Source organism: Liolophura sinensis, chromosome 1, assembly GCF_032854445.1.
Source record: "Liolophura sinensis isolate JHLJ2023 chromosome 1, CUHK_Ljap_v2, whole genome shotgun sequence".
NCBI classification, from domain to species: Eukaryota; Metazoa; Mollusca; class Polyplacophora; order Chitonida; family Chitonidae; genus Liolophura; species Liolophura sinensis.
This window is the reverse complement of record NC_088295.1, coordinates 16625250-16648486: the sequence shown is the minus strand read 5'-3', so window position 1 is coordinate 16648486 and position 23237 is coordinate 16625250. Positions and strand designations below refer to the sequence as shown.

At 36.2% G+C, this 23237-nt stretch overlaps 1 protein-coding gene across 1 annotated transcript in view; it reads left to right on the top strand.

Moving 5' to 3' along the window:
- LOC135467522 (ras association domain-containing protein 2-like) overlaps positions 1-23237 on the top strand; it is a 34281-nt gene that overhangs the window by 7777 nt on the left and 3267 nt on the right. Inside the window, exons 3-10 of the mRNA XM_064745331.1 lie at positions 1697-1890; positions 12897-12978; positions 16818-17009; positions 20493-20684; positions 20998-21099; positions 21323-21374; positions 21846-22078; positions 23001-23098. Of these exons, the coding sequence (XP_064601401.1) occupies positions 1697-1890; positions 12897-12978; positions 16818-17009; positions 20493-20684; positions 20998-21099; positions 21323-21374; positions 21846-22078; positions 23001-23098 (1145 nt within the window). The remainder of the gene's footprint in view (positions 1-1696; positions 1891-12896; positions 12979-16817; positions 17010-20492; positions 20685-20997; positions 21100-21322; positions 21375-21845; positions 22079-23000; positions 23099-23237) is intronic.

Below are 23237 nucleotides of genomic sequence, written 5' to 3'. Positions count from 1 at the left end.
TATGTTGAAATATGACAGAATATTATGTTGAAATATGACAGAATATTATTTTATGAAAACAGAATACATTCTAGTATCACAAAGACAACTGACTTTTTGTTAAAATTAATGGATTAATTTTTTGAATGAACTAATTAGTGTTAGCTATCTGTGTGTCTCTGAAGCATCTATCAATTTTTTAAAAATTTATTTACTTCAGTACAGTTTAAAACTATGCTCAATAATTTGTCACTTTTTACAGTGATGTCAGATTTTACAGTGAGGGTAAGGTTTTATGGCTACAGGAATTTGGGGTGTCGGTGGTAAACCATTGACCTTTGTCATGTCAACTGCACTGACAAACCTTTCTACTTGTGTTGTACACGTTTATTCACGGCGCCATATTGGTAGAAGACATATGATCACCAGCTGGACATCAACCTGGACCTCGTGTCCTATAGCCATTGAAAGACAAGCATTTAACCACTCACTGATGTACAACAGTTCATGAGTGATTTGAAAAACCAATGATTCCATAAGTCAATAAAGTATAACATGGTACATCTATTTATAAATATATATATATATATATATATATATATATATATATATATATATATATATATATATATATATATATACAATATGCTATAGATGGGTTATATCTACATTTATGGGGGTTTCTTCCCACCGTAATGCAGGCTGCCGTAAGTAAAATTTTCTTGATTGGGGCATAAAATACCAATCAAGTAAATAAAGAAATACATTTCTTGAGGTATCTATGTATTAGTCGCCTTTGTTGTTTACATCTAAGTTTATAGACATGCTGGCTGATCAGTCCTCTTAGTCCTGGGTGAGTCAAAAGAATATTGAACGTCTGCTAACTGCTGTCTGTGATCTTAGTATAGGGGTGCCTGACTCACAGTTTGGTCATGACTTATGTCCCCTGGGGTATCAGAATACAGACAGATTCGATCGTCTATGTGTCCAGTGCATGTTATTCTGCAGTGGCTATTTGGCGGCCTGTGGCATTACCTTGCGGATCTAGCAGCAGTTTCTCCAGACTGCCAACACTAGTGGTCTCCACATGGACCTGTAAACAAATGAGCTGTTTTGCATGGTCAGATGTGTTTGGGTGGGTGAAGAGGTGTGTGGGAAAGTCATTTAGACATGTATTGAAGGCAAGTAGTTTGATTGTAAATACCTCCTGATTGTCTAAATATAAATATGGTGTTTGTCCTTCTTTTCAATATTTTGTTTTCATTTGCATTATCAACCATTGTTTAGTTTTTTGTTTCTAATTTGTCTTAGCTTGTTTCGTGTATGTTTGTCTCTTTATATGAGAGTGCATGTTGCATATAACATGAGTACATGGTGTGTATACATACATACATATATATATATATATATATATATATATATATATATATATATATATATATACTTTGTCATGAGTCATGTGAATCAATGAAACTTACTGTATTTCACCTAAAGTTTGCCGAACCTGTAAAAATGCACTTTTAGAAGCACACAAAAGCTTTAAAATCATGCATTTGATGACAAACCTTAATATGTAATTAGATATTGGAAACATGATGACAAATATTTAGATTATTACTTTCTCCTCATTATTTCGCTTACCTTGTGTGTATATTTCTGATTAAATTAGACCTATGTAGTTTAACAGTAATTGTCTGAAATGAAATCCTATTTTCAGCACAAGGGATTACCATTTTGCAACCCATGCTACCAGACTTTCTTTGGACCACAGATGGTGGGGTATGGTTCTAACGTGTTCACAGCAGCAAATTTTAACAAGAGAATTTCACAGAATGGCAACAGCAACAACAACAACAACAACAATGATGTGCAGGATAAAGGGATTTTACGTGAAACAGATAGAGACAAAAAGTAAGGTTTAGTAATTTATATATACTGGTATACACTCTCTTTGGATGTCTGTATTCTGTAGAGCTGTACAGCGCATGAATCTGAATACGTTGAAAAATGATTTACCAATATGCAGAATGGACTTAGGAATACATGCATGTTTAAGGTTGGACATGTTATTGTTGTTTTATGTGGTCAGGATGTCTGGTCATTTATTTATTTATTTGATTGGGGTTTTATGCTATACTCTGGTAATATGAAGCAAATGCCCTACTTGATGTATGCATGGAACAACATAGTGGAGAAAATTCAGCATTTAGTCTTTGTGTTCTGGCTTCCTTGTTATATCAATGCATGGATTTATGCAATAACAAAATGGAACCGGAATACATTTTCTGAGCTTTTTGTTCTACAGCTGGACGTCTCTGACACTTGTGTCGTTAAAACATATATGAAGATTTGCTGATAATTGTGTCATTAAAAACCCAGAATAGCCACAACCAAAGGCAATTTACATCTTTTGTGAAATAGGATTTAATGTCAGTATCTGGTGATGCACATGTCATAACGTATAACATAAGAGTGCTGAACAAGTCTGCCTGCCACATGTTGTGCCGCATAGAAGAATGTTTTTAGATCTACCCTGAATAAATATGTAACAATATATCTGTTGAACATCGTTTTGCCCTTGCTTTTGTATATTACATTTTGTACTCAGCTCAGCATGTCACCCATCTAATTGACAAAAAATGCAGGCTGTTGTAAACTATACATGAATTAAAAATGAACAGCCTGAATGGTTTAGTATATGGTTGACATATTTTGTTGAAGCATTCTGTCAACAAAATGGCAACAAATATAAACTTGGTGTCAACCATATTTTACATTCTTTTCACTTGCGACATGTATACACTATATGCCTGTGTGGCTGTCAGTGTTACATATTGTATATTCGTGTGTTTATGCTACACTGTAATACTTTCATGCTTATACATATCACTTTACAGTGAAGAGTTATTCCCCTTAATCGGATTTAACGTCTACCTGAACTGTTTTTTTTTTTACTCATCGCTATATGCATATATGATTATTACTAATGCCCTAGATTGCATGATAATGTGAATCACTTGCAGTTTAAGTCAATGTTGTTTTTGTATAATAACAGTTGTTTTCATACTAGTCATGTCACCTGTGATTATACCCAAGTTTAAAAATGTTCATTGTTGGTAGAGCTGCAGAGCAGTTCATAACAAAGTGTCTTATTGTTTATACTGTGGTTAAAGTTCACATAACCCTATTTTACCTCAAACAGTAATATGTGGAAAATATGTATTTATATGTATATGGATTTTAAACAAAGGAGGTTTTGTAAATGTTTATATATTGCCAACAATTTCACTGCGTTCACCTTTCAAAAAATTTTACAGAGAAAATGTGGTGCTTTTAATTCTTCGTATAATAATTTAGTTAGTCATGAATTATTCTTATTAAAAATGGATTTATAAAGAAGATAAATTCATGCCACCATGAAAACCCTGGAGGGCTGAGTCGGTGATATATATGGTCAGTATAGCTGAGGCATTCTTTAGTCGTTTAGGAGGTTTCAGTTTAGCAAGTTGTGAATTACTGTTGACCTATGCCATCCAGTGGCCGGGTGTACTTGGTTTGAACCATTTTATAGGCAGACAAATGCTTGAATCATTATATTGTGTAACAGTGACATTAAAAATTATGAAGGTCAGCACAGTAGTCTACCAAGTATTGTAGATAAATTAATGAGTAAAAAATAATTCATAAATTAAAAAGACTGTGTTTGTTATAAACATGATACTGCCAGCTTTTATGGTTATAGATCTACATATTTGTTTCATGAAGCTGTGCAAGCAGTACAGAACTAGAAAATCTTATACGTATTTGTGGAATAGTGAAGTATCAGAAAATGTTGTTGATTTAACATTTTTCTTTTTCAGACATTTACGGTAATTAATTATTAAAAAAAACAAAAAAAGGTATTTGTTTCAGGTGTAGGTGAGAACTTAAAAAATGTTTGAGTTTTATATTTGTTTTCATTTATGGATGTTTTTATGTATGTGTTAAACATCTCCTTCTATTGCTGAAATACTTTATTTTAATGTTATGAAGTCGATCATCAGTGATCGTTGTTCCTCAGGGGTTTGTACTGCGTGGTTATCTCCCTTATAGAGATGTTTTTTCCCCACTGGTTTCAAAAGACGGTTTTGCTCACCAGGGGGCAGCACGCATTGTGACTACTGAGAGCTTTTACTACGGTTGATAGTGAAGATGTTTACTTGTGTACCGCGGTGTTGGTATCCTCCTATGTCCGATGGTTGACCCAGAAAACATGGCCCACCAGGCTGAAGTATCTAGGTAAGGGGCATTAAATCTGACCAAAGGACACTTGTCCAGAATTTACGATTGCCATATGAGCGAGGATACTTGATGTAGCACTTGGCAGACACATGTCAGCGTGTAGCAGACAGGTTATCTCTGTATTTGCGTCTGTCTGAGCGATGCTGTATGAAGTTTGACTAGAGGCTGCACGTAGGTGTATGGTGGATTAGGCGTTCTGTACTATTTCAAACCCGCCCTAGATACCATTTAGGCTAGGAGGCTTGTGTAAAGAATGACAGCCCACCGCAAAAATGTGGGTGTTTGGACTGTGGTTGTACAGATGAAAGGCGGCTATGAAGTTAGACCATCACTGGCTAGTTTAGGGTAGGGATGCTGACGGCTTTCATCAGCAGAATTCGGTAGATGACAGTACATAGATGGTACTGTTTTCTAAATGATGGGCCATTGAAGTGCACAGACAAACTATCAAAGGCTGTAGGATTCTGCAAAGCATAAATATACTGCACAACAGGTTGTCTCTCCTGGTACATAGGTTACATGTATTTAAGCCAAGTGGTTTGTTATGTTTTGTGATTATATATTGATTGTGCAGATACAGTGTAGGTAATTTTTTCTGTTATGGTGGATGTCACAGAAGTTTAGCGTAGGTTAGGAGGTGAGGACTCGCGTAAATAAGGCTGTTAAAAAAGTGATTTTATGACAGTTTCTAGATTGAGCATACATCTTAATTGCATATTTGTTTTTGTTCGGCTCAACAGTGTTCTTGGTGGCTCCTGTAAAATCATGTGTTTTTCTTTGCGAGGGCCTCCTCCTTATCTTGCTTATACTGCTCCTCAGCTGAAGTGCCAATGAAAATATATATTTGATGTAATATTCTGTGACATAAAACACTTCTTGAATCGTGATGAAATGTTTTGTAAAATACAAATTATTAAAAAAAAAAAAAGAATCCTCCATACTGCTTAAAGGGTCAAAATGTCTATAGTAATAATTAACTGTGATAACTGTTAAACTACATTTTGTAACAACCCACAAACAATGTAACCCCATTTCTAACTGATGACAGGTTGAAATAGGGCATGGCATGCTACAGATTTCAGTGACAGAATATCATAATAAGCCACTTAGTTTAGGTGAGTTTTTTTACATACAGAGCTACATGTATATTGGCCTACAGAGCTACATTTTACTGTAGCCATACATATTTTACTGTAGCCATACATATTTACTGTGGCTGTACATCTATATACATGTATGGGTAAGATAAGTCACATGGTACAAGATGACGATGCTATGAGTTGACTTCAGGCGAAGTTACTCAGCTGAAGTACGGAGTGGCTTGAAACTTGATTGAATTGAATTCTGCCCTTTTTCTGTCAAGAGATGCATTTTTTCTACTTCTAATTGTGCAAAGATTTGCATTAATTCAGGTGTCTGGTTTTGGTGTTAAATACTTTGATTGACAGCTTTATGGAATATATTATTATAAAGATACGTTGTATTTATGACTACATACAGTGATGTAAGGATAAACCATGTTAATGACACATTATGATGGCATGAAGTATTTGTCTAGAGTTGCTGAATTGGCCTAGTTTCAAACAGTGACCTGTAGATTTGTTTCAGTATTTAAAACTATAGATTAGCTTTATTAAGATAATATACTGAAATCTGCCTTGTTTGGTCACCAGACAAACTAGGATATCAGAGCGGCAAGGCTATACATTAACAAGTGTATTTGCTCTGAAAAATTACTTGACAAAAGTGCATTTTATCAGAAAAATAGGCATAAAATAATAGTATTTATCTTTGATGATGAAACTTCAAGCCACCTGTCTAAGATTAATTTATTATTTGCTTAGTGTTTTATGCCATACACAAGAACATTTCACTTCTACAACAGTCACCAGCATTATGGTGGGAGGAAACCCGGTAGAGCCAGGGGGAACCTATAAGATTAATAGAACTCCCAGAATCTACGGACAAAATTTGATGTCAAATACAGTAGCTGCCATTGAAGGGTGAATCTGTTACATGACCCTTTCAGTTCACTGAATAAATTACCTTTTACACATGAGCAGGTTATGAGTCATAATACTGATGATATCAGTAACTTCATAATCTACGTCTTACATTTGAGTTACATGTATTAATAACTTGTGCGAGTTAAAGACCTGTTTTCACTGTATTGTGACATTTAAGGAAGACAAAAAATTAAAAACAACATGATGATGGTATGATCAACCAATTAGTGTTTTAATATGATTGACCGTCTCGGTCAGAATAAGATATATATGGCCCTATCCCCCGTCATAATGTTAATGAACTCCTAAATATTTAAATTATTCACAAAAGGATTTAGATATGTTTTGGCCAGAACATTGCATTACATGTCTTTTCTTTTTATTTTCTTATTTCTGAAGAAATTCGGATAAGTATGACTTTCCTAATGCAAAAGGATTGAGTTAAAGAGCTGTTAACAACATACATGTACATTTAATGTAATAGCCTCTAGTCAGCCCTCTTGCAGATGTTACTTGAAGGTTACTTAGGTTAGGTCTCTGCCTTGATCATTTAACCTGTTTTACCTCCTCAACACTTTACTCATGTATCCTCCTAGGAAATCCTGCTGAGAAAACTGATTCATTAACATCCTGTAGACAGGTCAATAGATCTGAGGGCTGTATTGAAAGCAGGGGGACTGATTCTGTGAAAACCATACATGGTTTAGCAGGGTTATTAGCAGACCCTCATTTGTACAAGTGCCCATCTAAACTACAGCTGATGGTAGGAATTCAGGCTGGCCCAAGGGGCCATAAGGTTCCCAGCTGGAAGGGGCCATAAGATTCCCAGCTGGAAGGGGGCAGATACTTAATGACAAAAAGGTACAACCATCTGACAGTCTCCACTCTGTCTGTATCAGGTTACATTCCTCATGAAGAGGTACTGACTAGACTTTTCCCTGTTTGTCATTCTCTCCTGTTTGCCCTATGAGGATAACTGCATAGCTTATCATTTTGCATGGCCTATAAGGACATGAACTCAGTTTAGTAAAGAAGCATCTTGCTGATTTAATATATATTACTGGGTATGGATCCCTTGACATTGATTTCCTTGTCACTTAATTTTGAAAGAAAAGTGACGGAAAGTGTTTGTTAAATGTTTCGTGAAATTTATTTGTTGACTAGTTTGTAGTAGGTGATGAAGGGTATACTTCTTGTTTTTTTTTTGTTTAAATCTCCAAACCTTACGCTAACAGAAATCCTCTGAAAATCTTTGAACTTCTAATGGATGAAACAAATGTTTGTTTTAATTTGCAGCTGTAGTGTGAAAAAAAAAGTTGGGAGAATTTTTATAATCATTTGGGCATATGCATTTGACCACATATGTGTACAAGTAACGTTTATATGACCCATAAGCAGGTTTAGCTGCATGACTGCTGTTCATTTGTAAAACTCTTACATGTGCAGAGCTGTGTTCAGTTTTAGATGCTGATCAGAGCCATTGATGTTTCCATACATTGAGAAGTACATGTGTGTGAGTTCCATGTACTGAGCTGCAGTACCATTCTTTGCTTTCTGCCATTCCTTATCCCTAAGGAATTTACATAAATTACATCCAGGCATTTGATCTTTAAGAGGAAAGCTTCAGGGAAACCCTTGTTTTACCCTGAACTATTGGAGTAGATAATTGACAGACGTATCATTTACCCTGGTACAAAGGATCTTGTACATAAAGAACTAAATGTGAAAAAACAGGGTTTCTGTAAAAAACCTAAGACATTTCCACTATTTGCAATCTTGGAATGGTATTTCAGTGGGACTGAAAGTGGCTCAAAAGAGACATTAAACCTTGAAGCAAGCAAACAAGCACACATTTAAACAATGAAGAAAGGAACTAAGATGTAATTAAAGTCTGAATTCACAGTTTGAGTTTAGAATGTAAATATTGTGGACATAAAGACCATGACTTGTGTGAAGTTTAGTAGAATCCTTTAGATATTTTTGATATGTATAATATATCATATAGATATGAATGTGGGAGAAGTGTGTGTGGCTAGGATCACAGTCATGCAAGTACATGATACAAGTTTTCATTTGAAAGCGCTGGGGTGATATTAATCAAGATTCACCTGTCAGCCTCTCAGTGAGCGGAGGGCTTTATCTAGGTTAATTAATTCAGAGTCTCCCACCAGGATTCTGTCCTTCCTAATTTTATCCCACATGTGGCATTTTGAGGTAAAATAGGGAAAGAATGAAGAAAATCAACCCATTCATTGCCCTTCAGAATGACAAAATGGTACATGTACCTGCACTTGAGCACCTTGATTAGGGTCTAGAGCCCTTAGTTCACTCACCCCCACTTTGGTGGAGAAGACATTTTAGCAGCTTATAAGCTGATCATGAGAAAAAGTCTGTTGTAACTAAACACTCTCTTGGGAGAAGCAAAGACTCAAGTTCTGCTGAAAATTGATGGCTATATGGGTAGCTGACCTGTGCAAGATGCAGACTCGCCAATTTATGTGTTTACCGCATGCTGTTATGGAATGATGTGGCTGTATGTGTCAGTTGAGGAAGTGTATAGGAATCATTGTGACATGCAATTTGCCCATCAGGGGGCTGCTGGTCTGGTTCTAAGGTTGACTTAGTCTGGCCATCAAGCCCAATCTTGTATATTCCGGAGAGGCTTTATTATGTCTGGGGACCAGCTTATTGTCAGATGCTTTTGTAGCTGCATGTCAAAAACCCTCCTGTGGTTGCTGATATTGATAACCTGTCATTGGAAGCACAGACAATATTTGAACACTAATTGGCTTGCTACAGTGTTTCACACACTGACTGCGGTATTGGCCAATGATTTTCTCACTAACAGTGCTTTCTATATGAGTAAATATATAAGTATTCATATCTTGTAGTGCAGTTGTTAACCTGCATGAACACCCAGTATAGGTAACCCAGATATTCATAACAAGTCCTGTTACTTTATAACACCATGTACTGACCATTGGACTTCTATCGTTTCTATCTTACTACAGTATATATTGTTGCTTATAAGGTGAGGCATGCATTTTCTAATGTCAAGACAAGCAGCTATAATATCTTCGGTCTGTCTTTGTTCTCCTGAAATCATTTTGTAAATGTGGCATAGTTAATTATCTGTTTGCCACACAATCCTTAGTTTGGTGCCACAGATTAAAAATTTTGCCATCAAGATTATTTTTTCCCAACCACCCTCGTGTCAATCTACACCACATAATTAAAGCCATTTGATTAAAGGTTAACTTATTTTAACATTATCAGTATAGATTCTTTACGAGATTTGCCACAATTCTATTTTACTTTCCACCTAAGCGGGTAGAAAAATAACGCAATGCAGGTTGTAAAAATGTTAGAATTGTAAGAGATCTTCAATGTTACACTACATTGTAGATGTACATTCAAAATATATTATAAATTGTAACATTGGGAAATAGTACACCTGACTGCTATGGTTAATAGTGCAGAAATTGTTAAATACATGTCGTACACTATATCAACATTGCAGTGAACCATTTATCCTGGCGTTGACTGTATGAAGAAATGTGCTCATGAAATTCCCTGCTGTTGTCACCTTTTTATGCAGTAACATAAAAAGTTCAACAGGCTGTAAGCAGACAGTGTTTGCATTGATTAAAAAGTGCACTCTCTTCGTTTGTGCTACAATTAAGCTGTCAGTTATTTATTAATAAAAACACCACTGTCTTCAGCTCACCTGTCAATCAAGGTGAACATCAACAGTGGTGTAATTAGCCAACCTCAGTAAAATTGTTTTATTTCACACATGTGTCTGGAGATAAAACATTACCAAGAAAAGTGATTGAAATGTGCTTTAAAAATAAATGTGGAAGTTCTTGAATACTCTGTCTTCCTTTTTTCCCTTCCTCTCTTTCCCTAAAGTAATTCATTCATTTAGGTTGATATACGCTTTGTATAGATGAAGGCCTATTTGTATTTTGAATGGTATTGTGAAAAGCACTGTAGCTTATTAGGTCTCCTATGCCTGTATTCACTGCCTGAATAACTTGAATATGAAGTCCATGTGCTGTATTAAAGTACAAATGGAATTTTGAATGAACCAGTGGTTTGGGCTTTACTATAAAACTAATACATGCACAATTCTGGATTGGATTACATGTATCTGTGTAATCTGTGTTACTGCCGCAGCTTGCAGTTTGTGTACCATGTAGTCAATGTGGAGCCCTGGGAGATAGTTCCACTAGGGACCACTTGATCAACATTCTGTACAGGTGTAAACAAGAAGAGATTGGCAGAACTCTGCAGCTGATGTTTGTGGTGCAGCCTGCATGTACATGCACACATGTACTTGTACCTCTGCAAGATAAAGACTGGCAACTGGATGAAAACCAGGCTTGCATGTGCACTGCTAGGGTGTTCCAGGTTGTCTTCATATGTCTTCCTTGAGCTCAGATTATGAATGGATGCTAATGGCATCTCAAATAAATGTGTACAAGTGAACTGTATATGTAGGAATACTTGTCTTGGTTTACATTGTATAAGTGAAACACAAACTACATGTGGTAAAGAGGGTGCTCTTATTTGTGTGTATTTCCATTATCTTTCGTGTGTAGTAGTCAGTTTTTATTTCGAGGAGATGGCAGAGGAAATATTAATCCAATTGTTATCTAACCATTTTTTTTGTAATATTTCTCTGGTAGAAAATTCAAGTCATAAATGGAGATTGTTACTGTGGCTTCAAAGCCTATTTCATCCTCATGCATTACTATAATTGAATGGAATTCTGCTTGTCTAGTAACTTTAAACGAATACTACAGTAGATTAGTTAGGATCATGTTAGTAGTCTGGGATATGACCTGAAATTAGAGCCCTGGATTGGAGCAGTGCTATCTCAATATAACTTCCTGATCCAGAGCTTTACATAAATAGCACCATAAATTATCAGCAGATTTTTTTTTTTTTTTTTTTTTTACATGTGGCTAAGACAGAATGTGATGTGGTAAAAAGCAAGGCCATAAAAAAGGTCCAAGATTTGATAGTATTGATAATTCTCATCTGTTGGTTGTATGAAGCTGTTGAGAGACCAGAGGCTGACAGTGATGTAATGGCTTATTCACAGAGCATATTACAGCTGTGTAATCTGCAAACTGATCCATTTTGAGTTTCTTGGGCACCAGGGTTAAGTGTGGGGGTACCGACTGGTGATGGATTGATGATGACCAATTATAGTAGCTCCCTTAGGAAACGTCAGTTTCTGTAGCCAGGGGATAGTGCTGCTGATGCCTGAGAAGAGAGCTGTTCTGTTTGGTCTTTCACCACACGTGTGTTGAATCTCTAGGCCTGCACCTTTAAGTAGAAAGTCTGAGATTACACTGCTAATGCTTGTAATTAAACACTCCTCTGTCCACATTATTGTGCCAGTGTCCTCAAGAACTTGTCTCTGGCACACTTCTGATGTCATTTTAGGAGCCATTTACTGTTTTGAGTGTAGATTTTCAGTTAGGAACTGGAAAATAACATGACTATAAGGAATTATAGTTTATATATGCAGCCAGTACCTGATGAATGAAAACACTGCAGTTAAAATAAGATGTGCTAAAATCCAAACAGATCTGTCTTATTTTGTTATTACCATATGTGGAAAGTTCTGCCAACAACCTGTGGATGGCCGTGGGTTTCCCCAGTTTCCTCCCACCATAATGATGGCCACCATTATATAAGTTAACTATTCTTGAGTGTGGCGTGAAACACTGATCAAATAAATAAATATTTTGTTGTTAATTAGATGTAGTGGAATGCTTGGATCACACTATAGGTACAGGACTTTACAGGAAGCACTTATGTACCATGTCATCATATCCTGGGTTGTAATAAATTTGAGTGGTTAGAGAGTTATGATTAAATACTACTATACTAATGAGAGTACTATCATGGTGTCCCTAGAGGGTCTCGGTTTACAAGCTCTTTGGTTTGACAGTCATTACCTGATAGTCCAGGTGACACAGCCTCAGGCTCTGTTGCTTCATCAACCATCTAATCTGTTCTAATCGCATCAGCCAGATTAAATCTACATCACTACCACAAACTCCAGCAGTACATATTACAATTAACTTGCTCCATATTTTACCCACATTTATGAGCCCTAAATCTGCATGTAAATAACATGAATTTGTATGTTTTTACATCATTAATTATTTTATATACATGTACATGTGTAGATGCAGGGAAGATTTGGAATTTGACACTGGTTTGGCTGTTTTAATTGTAGCTGTATGTTAAGGATCAGGATGGGGAAAAAACTACAAAAAGATATGTCAGTGGAACCTTTAGTTTTTTAAGTTGAACTAGATCTTAATCATAGTCAGTTCAAGTCCAGCTCATGCTGGCTTCCTCCCAGGCTGTATGTGGAGAAGTCTTGTAGCAACCTGCGGATTGTCATGGGTCTGCCTCCCCCCCACCCCCTATAATGCTGGCTGCCGTTGTATACATGTATGTGAAATATTCTTGAAATCCAATAAATAAGTAAGTACATGTAATCATAGTTATGGTGAGGTTCTACAGTACTTCACCTGTGTGATATGTTCCCCTGTGTTACATGTGACATGTATAGTAAAGACGTTGTTGTTACCTTATTTTTAGATCGGACCTGCAGGCCAAGTTAGAGGCTTATAACAGTCAACTGACCAATGGGAGGTCGCACTGTAGACTGTCTGAGGAAAAGGTGAGTGTCAATGTCTTATCACTCAGACGTCATTTATAGTGACCACATCTCATGATAATATTGATGAAACACAAATTTACTATAAATCAGAGAAGATCTACCATTATCCAATTGCAAAAACTTTCACATGTTGAATTTCATTTTATTGATTGTCATAATGGTGTTCTGCTGATTTGTTTACTGCTTGATTTGCATTTTGTCAAAGTATGAGACTATAAACAATAGGGAACTCTTTTGTTACACATATTCAAATTCAGTCACATAACTTGTGTATGAAGAGTAGATATTTAGCTTTGATAACATAAAAAATACACAGCACATGCATGAGTGCTGTGCAAAGCTCCCAAGTTTACATGACTATTGTAAACACAGCAATCACGAACACAACTGTCCCTTGTTTGAGGTCAGTGTTTGAACAAGCCCCGCAGATCTGCCATGTGCTGGAAGCTGTGTTTATTGTTGTTGTTGATCCTACCTATTTTCTCCATCTTTGGCCTTGACAGTGTTAGCAATGTGTGCATGGGGGTTACAGTCTACACCTCAGAAACATGATTCATTGCAAATGTGTTTCATCTTTTGTTTTCAAGTTTTTCTCATGTGTACATGTACATCCACTTGTACCATGACCTTAATTGTTAACCATTGTTTACTTTGTTATTGTTTACATGCAAACAGTGTACATGTATTTATATAAATATGCATGAACATGTGCCCATGTTGCTTGCCATGAAAATGTAAAAACCAAAGCAGGCATTGTTTTCGTTCTAGGTTAAAACATATTGCATTTGTATGCTGTTCTACCTGAATAAAATAGTCTTACATGTACCTGTCAAGAGCACACATGGTCATGTTTCCCAGCACTTTTGCGTTGTTGCTTGTGTCTTAACTGGGGGTAATACAGCATGCCTGAGAGTTAAGGCTCTGGTCGCTGGCCATTAATTTTTCACCTTGATAACGCAGGGCTCTGTTTACACAATCTGACCTCAGGCCAGTGTTGACGCCAGCAGAATAGGGTACCTTTAACACTTGGAATCTGATCTGTAGGATAAATGTAGTAGAACTGTATGTGATGTGAAAAAAAAAAAATGCAGACATTAGCATGTTGTGTAGGAGTACAAGTGTATAAGGCTGGGATAAACATTTTTTCTTTAATCTCAGATGTACAGAACACTTTTCATTGTAATGTATAAAATACATTGTTGTATTCGTTCAGTTATGCAGACACTTACAGGTTATGTATATGACTGTGTATCATTTTAAATGGGCAGAATTAAGACTTGCATGTACATAGAAAAAGTAGCACTGAATTTAGAGTGGTGGCGCATACTCTAATTCTTCTAAAATATTGGACAGATATTAGTAGTGTTGAGAATTAGAACATTACATTTCTTTACCAGCCTTTTGGAAAAGTAAAGATATGAGTATGTTGTTCATTAGATGGTCTAACCATGTAAGATAAAAGAAACTCAATGTTCCTACCAGAATTACATTTATATTGGCTAAAACGAGCAGACTAGATGCTCCAAATTTTAGAAGAAATAGGGTACATTTATTGTGTATGAGTTCATGTGTGATGTGGACATACTCACAAGTGATTGTCCTGATTGGGGAGCAATCGTTGATAGAGTCCAATCAGGATTTGAGTGATTATTTACCAGTGCAGTATGAAGTCTTTTGTAGGAAAGACTGTGGTCTATTTGTTGTTAACTCATTTGCATATAAGTTCACCTAAACCTGCAGTTGAACACTTTATTGAGATTTTACTGACCTATCACAAGGGTGTTTAAAAGTTGTATGATGAGTGATAGTATTACAGACAAAGTAATCGGAACTTCTAAGCCACTTCTTGAAATACTTCCATAGAGAGTTCCCATAATTGTGAACATTGTGTTAATAAAGTTACTGTCAATTTAAAGTGACGATGAATTTCATTTTGTTGTTGAAATTAATTTTAAATGGCAAGCTTGCCAAATATTTGGCTGTCTAAAATCTGACAAAGCCGTGGTTTAGGTTATAATTAGCAGATTCTATAATATGTCTCTCCTCCATCATTAATGTTATAAAATTATAGAAAAATGAATGTAATGATCATATCTTGTAAATATATTTATATGTATATGTAGTGCATGAGTTTTGGGCCACCCTAGTTGGTATTGCCTTTTTTAAGCAAGCTGTACATTGTATATTTGTAACACAGTGACATACATGCATAATGAACATTGGTCTGAGGGAAAGTTGAGTAGTGGTGATTTACATGCATGTAATAATTAAAGGAGTCTTTGTTAACCTTCATGTTCAATTCAATTCAAAAATAGTTCAGTCAGCATTCCAGAATGAAGTGTACACTTTTCTCCGTTTTTTGTGCCGGTATATATTAAAAAGGTTGGCAGTGGTTGCCCTCATTAGATTTCGTGACATTCGCTGGCTTTTTCAGTGTTATTCTTCTGGATTTTTTTTAGAACAATTTGTCAGAAGTATTGGATTACTTGTATTACATAGAGACCTGTCATGTCAAGAAGCTAGATTTAGATATGTGTTAATCAATCCAACATGGGCACTCATGTACATGTAAAGGCATGTGTAGTGTGTCCTATAAAGAAAGTGTACATCTGTAAAAACTTCTGTGACCATCAGTATTCGTCTTCAGACACTGATTAATGCTACAAAATGTACAAGCTGCTCACGGGTGTGTTAGTATTCATCATTTAGAGCACAAAAGTTTCTTTGTTTCTTCTTTTTTCGTGCTGTTATAGATGTGCTAGTATATAATTATGTTACAAAACCGGATTAAGTATTCTAATCTACATGATTGAAGAGGATTTTTGACATTTATATATTCTGGTATGGATATGTGTAGATGCAGTGTCTGACCACGGGATGTAATAAACATGTCCAAACTGTCAGACTTACATGTCAGATGGCAGGTTATGAGGCTGTGTACAGGATGCATTATTGTGGGTCTCCATGCTCTCTGTACACATACATGTACATACAAGCTGCATGTACTGGTATACAAGTAAAACTGTGTTGGGCTGGAAATCTGATCAGTAGTCCACCCCCAGCTCTCAGGCTACATGTAATTGTAAGGTGACATGTCACATGGACTTTCAAATTCTCTATGTTCAGGCTATCGTTGAAAAAATTTTGTGGAGAGGAAAGCAATCCCGTAAGAAAATAGGGTTGGTTGATAGAGAAATGTTTTTTTCTTTCATCTCTTGGTAATGAAGGAGATGGGTATTTTAAAGAAATCAACATTATGAATAAACAATAAAAATAATTTTTAGTGGGGCACTTTTTTTTTTGCTACATTACCCCTCATTGTCATTTTAATGACTCAATTTTGGTCAATCATTTGGTCCCTTGTTCATCTATTCCCTATACACAGACATGTTATCAAGGCATATCTATGGAAATATAAAACCAAGATGGACAATTCTTTTCAACAGCTAAGTAGGCTTGCTTGTCTCTCTCTCTCTCTACATGTTTATATGGCACTTGTCTATTTATGTGAAAATGTGACCACTACATTCAGAGAACTGCTTCTTGTTAGAGTTATAAATTCTGTCCAGTAGATCATTCTAAGCATCTCAAAATGTCATCAAAATTTAAGAAATGTCTAGTGGCAAACGATAACAGGTATCTTAAGCTAGATGAACACTTTCATTGTACAAGTTTCCCGTGACCATTTATGTCACCTCATATATATTGGTGATGAGGTACATGTGCTTATGATACAACCAGAATTACATATGGGCCTACACTGTTCCTTTTTAGGATACTGATGCAACTATGCTTACAAATAAATCATTATGTCTGAAGTTTCCTGTTTCTCTGTTAAGAATGACAAGGTGATACAATCATCTGTGGGCCCTGAGGATCTACTGGGGTTTGGAGAACCCATACAGTTGAAGCAATGCGATGAAGTGAACCCCATCCCGTCCCCGGCACCTTCACGGACATGGAGGCACAGTTACTACCATGCTATCCGCAATGGGGCCCTCACCCCTACAAAAGAAGACATCTCTCTAAAGGTACAGTACTGTGCAATGTTTTTTTCAGATACGTGAATTATTCATTATATGCAAAAACATATGAAATAGGCTAAGGTGTGTTGGAGCTCTCTGTGGTGATGCTATTTATGGTTGAAATTCCCTGACTCTTTCAAGAGGTTTAAATTCAACAGGGTTATCTAAAAAGCTGTAATACTCATTTTGAATTCACGTCATCACGCACCTGCGTTCAGATCCCTGAATAGGTCCATGGAACTTTCAGTATTTCCATTTTACTTAGGTAACACTAGCTCCCAAATGAGTTTATCCAGATTCCCTAACATTACCTGCAGGAGATATCTACTCTAAGGATCTAACAAAAGCATTCTAAAATCTCAGTTAAAGTCTGTGATTTGTTACTTTTTCCATTATTCTGACATCATTGGACTTCACGTTATTGTAAGTGGATTATTGGTGTCTTCCAGAGTTGTTGTAACCCTTTTGTATACATATTGTTTCTACATACGACCACCATGCTGTATTCATCCACATTTAAACCTGTTGCCCACAGATTGTTGGATGAGCAAGATGTAGTTTGTTTGTAACTACAACATCTAGGCTTAGTATTTTTAGAAATACAGCTGTTGTTTGATCTTTTGGGGTTCCATCCTTCTACATTAGGGGTTTTATTTTAGGTTCAGCATACATATATGCACGCCGGCCTACTTTGTAAAGTTTGGAGTGTGGATAGTTGACCTAATATTGTGTTAGTGTTTTTGTAAAGAGTTCGTCATGTTAAGGGCATATAGCTATGGGAGACTGTTTTCTGTGGATAATTGATTTAGATAACCTGTTGAATAACATGATTATAATGAAGACATAACAGGGATATTAGCTTTTCTTTTCCTGTGTTTTTATTTCAGTGTTACTAATGAAGTATTTCCATGGTTTGTGATGAAGGGAAAATGTGTCTACATGTCTTAGTGACCTGAACCCTCTTTAACAAAACTTCATAATGAAATTTTTCATAATTTTTCCTGTGATTCACATTATGGCGCTATAGCCCTCATCGTTTCTGTGTAGAATACAAAATTTATCTTGAAAATAGTGATCGCAATCTTAGAAGAACATAAAGTTTTAAAAGTAAATGGTGCATTTCATGAATAATTCTTATAGTAAAAATTGTTCTGACTATAAACTTTTGTTGTTTTTTTGTTTTGTTTTAAACCTACAGACCAGCAGAAATGTTCTGGCTTGATTATATATAAATTTAGAGAAAAAAAAGTTTCCATGTGTTCATTTGAAATATCTTTTAATTGTTAAGGTATGTTAAAAATATACAGAATGAAACAGTTGCTAAAGGGGCTGATAGATAGGGCAGGTTTGGCACTGAAGTGTATGAAGGTGAAGGTCTGAAAGAATTAATACAAAATGATATTTCCAGTTTTGGGTGGCACGTGCATGTGTATTACAGTGTGGTTAACACATGTGGATGCTATGTGGAGTTATTTTAACATATGGGAGACAGGTTTATTGTGAAACCAAAAAACCTTTTTATCAACTTTAGAAAGAAAAAGACCTGATTCCTTGGTTGATTTGATAGTTGCTAAAATTTGATAAACTTGCTTTCTAACTGATTTTGAAAATCTTCACTTATACTTCAATTCCGATTTGATAAGAATACAACTATGACAAAAAAACCTTTGTAAAATACCCAATCATCTGACAGTAATGAAGCATGTCCATGTCTCTAGGAAAATAAACATTCTTGTGAAAATTTACCCGTTCATTTGTATATTTTGCACCGGTCACTTGTATTTAATTTCCAGTTTGTACCTTCAGTACCTTGAAAGATTATAGCTGGTCATTTGTGACTGCCCTCGATTTCTGTAATAACTCTACATTGTATGAAGGTCATGAAGATACACATTTATGATCTGTCTTTATATAGAGCCAAGAACATGTTTATACTGAATTATGGAAAGTATTCTCAACATAACATAGATGTACAAATATTGCTTCAATCTGTGTCCCTCAAACCCAGGTGGGACCTGTTTGCCCCATAATCGAGATACCGTGGTGTGTCACCTGGTGTAGAGGGTGACACCCTAAGCTGTTAAACATGTTACCCCTAGCATGTTACAATATAGATGTTTAATACAGTCTAACCATTACTTAATTGGGCTCTACCCAATGTGTGTTCATGTGTTTGAATAAAGGGTGGGTCTCAAAAATGGACATTTGATAGCAATGGTTGTTCCCTCTGAAGTTGTAGGGCTGAATCTCAAAGGAGTATTAGTTTGTCATATATATGTATGTTATGAAAACTATGAGAAGGTAAGAGTATTTGCTTTCAAAGCAGGGTGTGTAGGTATAGTGAAAGTGGTTGGGCATTGCCATTGGGAAGTATACCCTAGAATAGTGTATATGTATATATATATATATATATGTATAGTGATGCAGTGAAAGATTGAATGGTACATGAATCAAGCTCTTGTGAACTGAAGCAGAACATCCGAGCTCAGCTTTGTAACAATTTCTTTAAGTTTTAAAACATATCTTCCACAAGCCTCTGAGTTTCTGTTATGCTGGTCATGATCTTATGACTGCTTTGAAAGATGATCGCTGTACATTCAAGTACAGTGTGTGTCAAATGCTTGTAGGTAAAATAAGTGTAGGTAACTGAAATGAAGTGTTTGACTAGCATAGGCTTAGGCTATCAGCTACCTTTAGGTTGAGAGCTTTAACCTGGCCATGGTTAAATGCACCACAAGTCTGTATATATGTACCCTATTCTTTAGCTTTCCAGTTATCATTATGTAAAGTTTCCGCTTTTAAATAATTTGCGCAAAGTTTGTGAAGGAGTGGCTGATGGTAAGGAGTATGTATGGAGAGATTTAGCCTGTTAAATTGCTTCATTAAAAACATCCGATAAACGTACAAACCAGTGAAGAATTACAACTGCTGTTCTGCATCCCAGTAATGCATATCAAACTGTGCAGCTGTGATATCAGGTGCACGTGATTAACATTTGAGTAAGGTATCAGCTTCTAAGGGAGGTCTGCCATTCTGGCTGTATAGAAAGTTTATTTGGTCTGCTGCAGAATTCTTCATCACTGATATGCCTGTACCTATGTATGGAACAACAGTTGCTGAAAACTGCTACGTGTTATGAAGAGCATATTTCTGAAATCAACTTTCAACTCCAGGAAATGCTAAAAATGCACATAAAATATGTTATCAGGATAGTGCAACCACGGTTTTGAGCCAGGAGTCTTGTGGCTGTGGCTTTACATCAGTTACCTTGTGGAGGTTGGTGGTTTCTACCATGCAAGCTCTGCCTTGTTTTCTCCATCCATAAACACGGGAGTTAAAAATTCTTGAGAATGGTATTGAACACCCATTGAATAAAGAAAAGAAACATAACTGTAAGCTTAAAGAATTCATATTTCCTCATTTACTGAATGCAAATCTGAATGCGTATTGGTAGTGCAGAACATAAGAATTTTGATTCTGTATTATCAGACACCCCCCAAAGTGACAATTAGCCGTGGCCTGGATGACAGTGCTTTACTCTCCCCCTCCACCTCAGATGACACAACCGTGGTGCTGAGACGGAACAGAGGCATTCGGAAATTCAACACGGTGGCTTACAGGGGTGACCAAGGCAACCGTTGGAAGAGGGCTTCCATTAATGGTCATATTTACAACAATGATGTAAGTTCATTTTCACAAGTTTGTAGCCAGTTTCACAAAGCTCTTTCTGACTTACCTCAAATTTTATAACCTCGTCATTGCAGGTTGAAGTTTTTATACATTTGCCTTAAGGTAACATTTATAAGGTGGTCAAAATTTGAATTTTAGGGCTTTTCCAATGCATTACTACCAAACCAAAAAAAAAAAGGGAAAAATAAAATTATTAATTAGTTGACCATTAGTATTGTGAGGCTTACAGTAATATTTTAAGAAAGGTGATTAATGGTTTAAAAAAATTGTGAAAGAAATTATGTTTTGCTTGTTGCTTTGACAGACACGGGTATTTGTTCCTGTAATAGGAAGCTGCACCAGTGTGACTGTCACCAGCGCCATGCCAACATCCGAGGTCATAAGAACTCTGCTAGAAAAATTTAAGGTAAACTGCGTGCTGCCCATCAGAGAACACAAGTTGAATTTCTGAGTCATTGTTGTAAAATTATTTTCCGATGTCATTATTTGTATATGTGTATATTTATGTATGAACGTTTATGTATAAAATGCAGCTTTATCAAAGCAGTGTTTCTGTGCATATTGTCACATATTATGTGTTGAAAAACAAGGAGATGAGAAATTAAATATATTTTGTTCTCTGCTCGTAGGTTGAAAACCAGCCAGGAGAATATTCACTGTACATTGTCCCAGATGAAGGAGGTGAGGTTCTCAGCACAAAGTCCTGTTGCCTGTATCGCACATCTGCTTAATTAGATCAAGACTGCCTAGAAAGTTTAATGATTGTCATAAGCATAATGTGCTTTGTTTATGCTAAGAAATATTGACCAAGTTCTGTTATTGATATTATGAATATTTAGTTAATATATTACTAAATTTGTTGAGCTTTATTTAGAACAAAGCTATTGTTAAGTTTTGTCTTCATTCTGCATTAGAAGTTGGAAGTTCTTGGGAGTTATTTTGACAGTTGTGTGTGTATACACAGGTGAAATTGTCTTGACTGTTTTGTGAAACCTAAGTGAATAGGACTTATTTTAGCAGATTTTGTCATTCTGTACAATGTGCGTACATTTTGTGACTGCCATGTCTTTCCTGTAATTAAATGAATGAAGGTATTCACATTTTCGTTTTTCTCCCTTCAGAACCAACACTTTTGCGTTTTTCTTCCTTCAGAACCAACACTTTTGCGAGAATCAGAATTTCCCTTGATAGAGAAACTGTTGCTAGGATGTGATGAAAAAGCTGGAAAGGTGTTTATCAAAGAGAAGACGGTTCCCGAGGTGCCAACCGAAGCCTGGAATACACTGCCATTACCTGAGGTGGTGGAACCACGTGTGCCTGAGAACGTCTCATTTACAGAAGTGACAGAAATACAAGCAGAGCCACAGGAGCAGTTGCCTGAAGAGGTGAGAACATAATGCACTTTAAACAGTTCTATCTTTCTGTTAACGTTTACAATGTTTAATACATTGGTCTATCATTGTAGGTAAAGCAATGACTTTTGTAAGATTGTACAGGTTGTGTTAGCAATATTGAAACTGTTAAACAGAACGGTTAAATTGTACTGACTGAGTTGAAACATACAGACGATGACTGTAGACTTCACACTGACAGGTAAAGTAAATTAAGGGACACACTCATTTCAGATCAGTGGATAGAATTCATTGTGAATAGCATGGAAAACTGCATGAGACTATCAGGGGTAGTGGCCGCCAACCAAGGGAGGTAACTCAGAGGAATATGGGCAACTAATTAATGGACAAAATCCCCAGTGGCATGTGCTCAGTCACCTCCACAGGGCATTGATCACCATTGGACTTATCACAGTCTGTGACCTTATTTAGAATAGCCACCATCACTTGTGGTTAGACTTTTCAAATGTACTCTTTTAAAATGTTCGTCAATAAAGAGTGATTCAAATGTTTATTACTGTCATCCTTTGAATACTTCAGAAAAGAAGGAGTTGGAGCAGTAAAAGAAGGTACCTGGTTTATCTGACATAACTTCCGGCTTCTTTAGCTATCTAGCTTGGTTGATTGGTGTTTTTTAAGGCAGTGGTATATCATATAGTCCAAGTCAGTGGAGCAGAGCTAGTGCTGTCAAAGAGTTTGATCATGAAAGTATGCTGTCACACAACCTTACAAAGGAGGCCTAAGATATAGAGTTGTGTTAAGGATATGATGTAGCTGCCTGAACCATTGCATCGTGGTAGTTACTCCAGCTTGGTGTCAAACTGTATTGGATGTTTACATGATAGTATAATGTACAATTTTCCGAGCAAATGGTGCACTGCCTGATAGGTGTACTGTTGTGTTTTGCTGTTTTCAGGTTGAGCAGTTAGTTAATTTACCAGAGGCAGTCCTTCGAGGATTGTTACAGAAGTTTAGAAATGATGAAGAGCTGGAGGTTTCAAGAATACAAAAAAAGTAAGTAGAACAATAAAACATGTAAATATAGAAAAAATATATGTATGTTGCTTTGTGTGACCCTTTCATGTTGACTCAATACTTGGTTGTGATGTACAGCTGATTTCAGACAAGTGTTGTATGTGGGAAGATCTGCCGT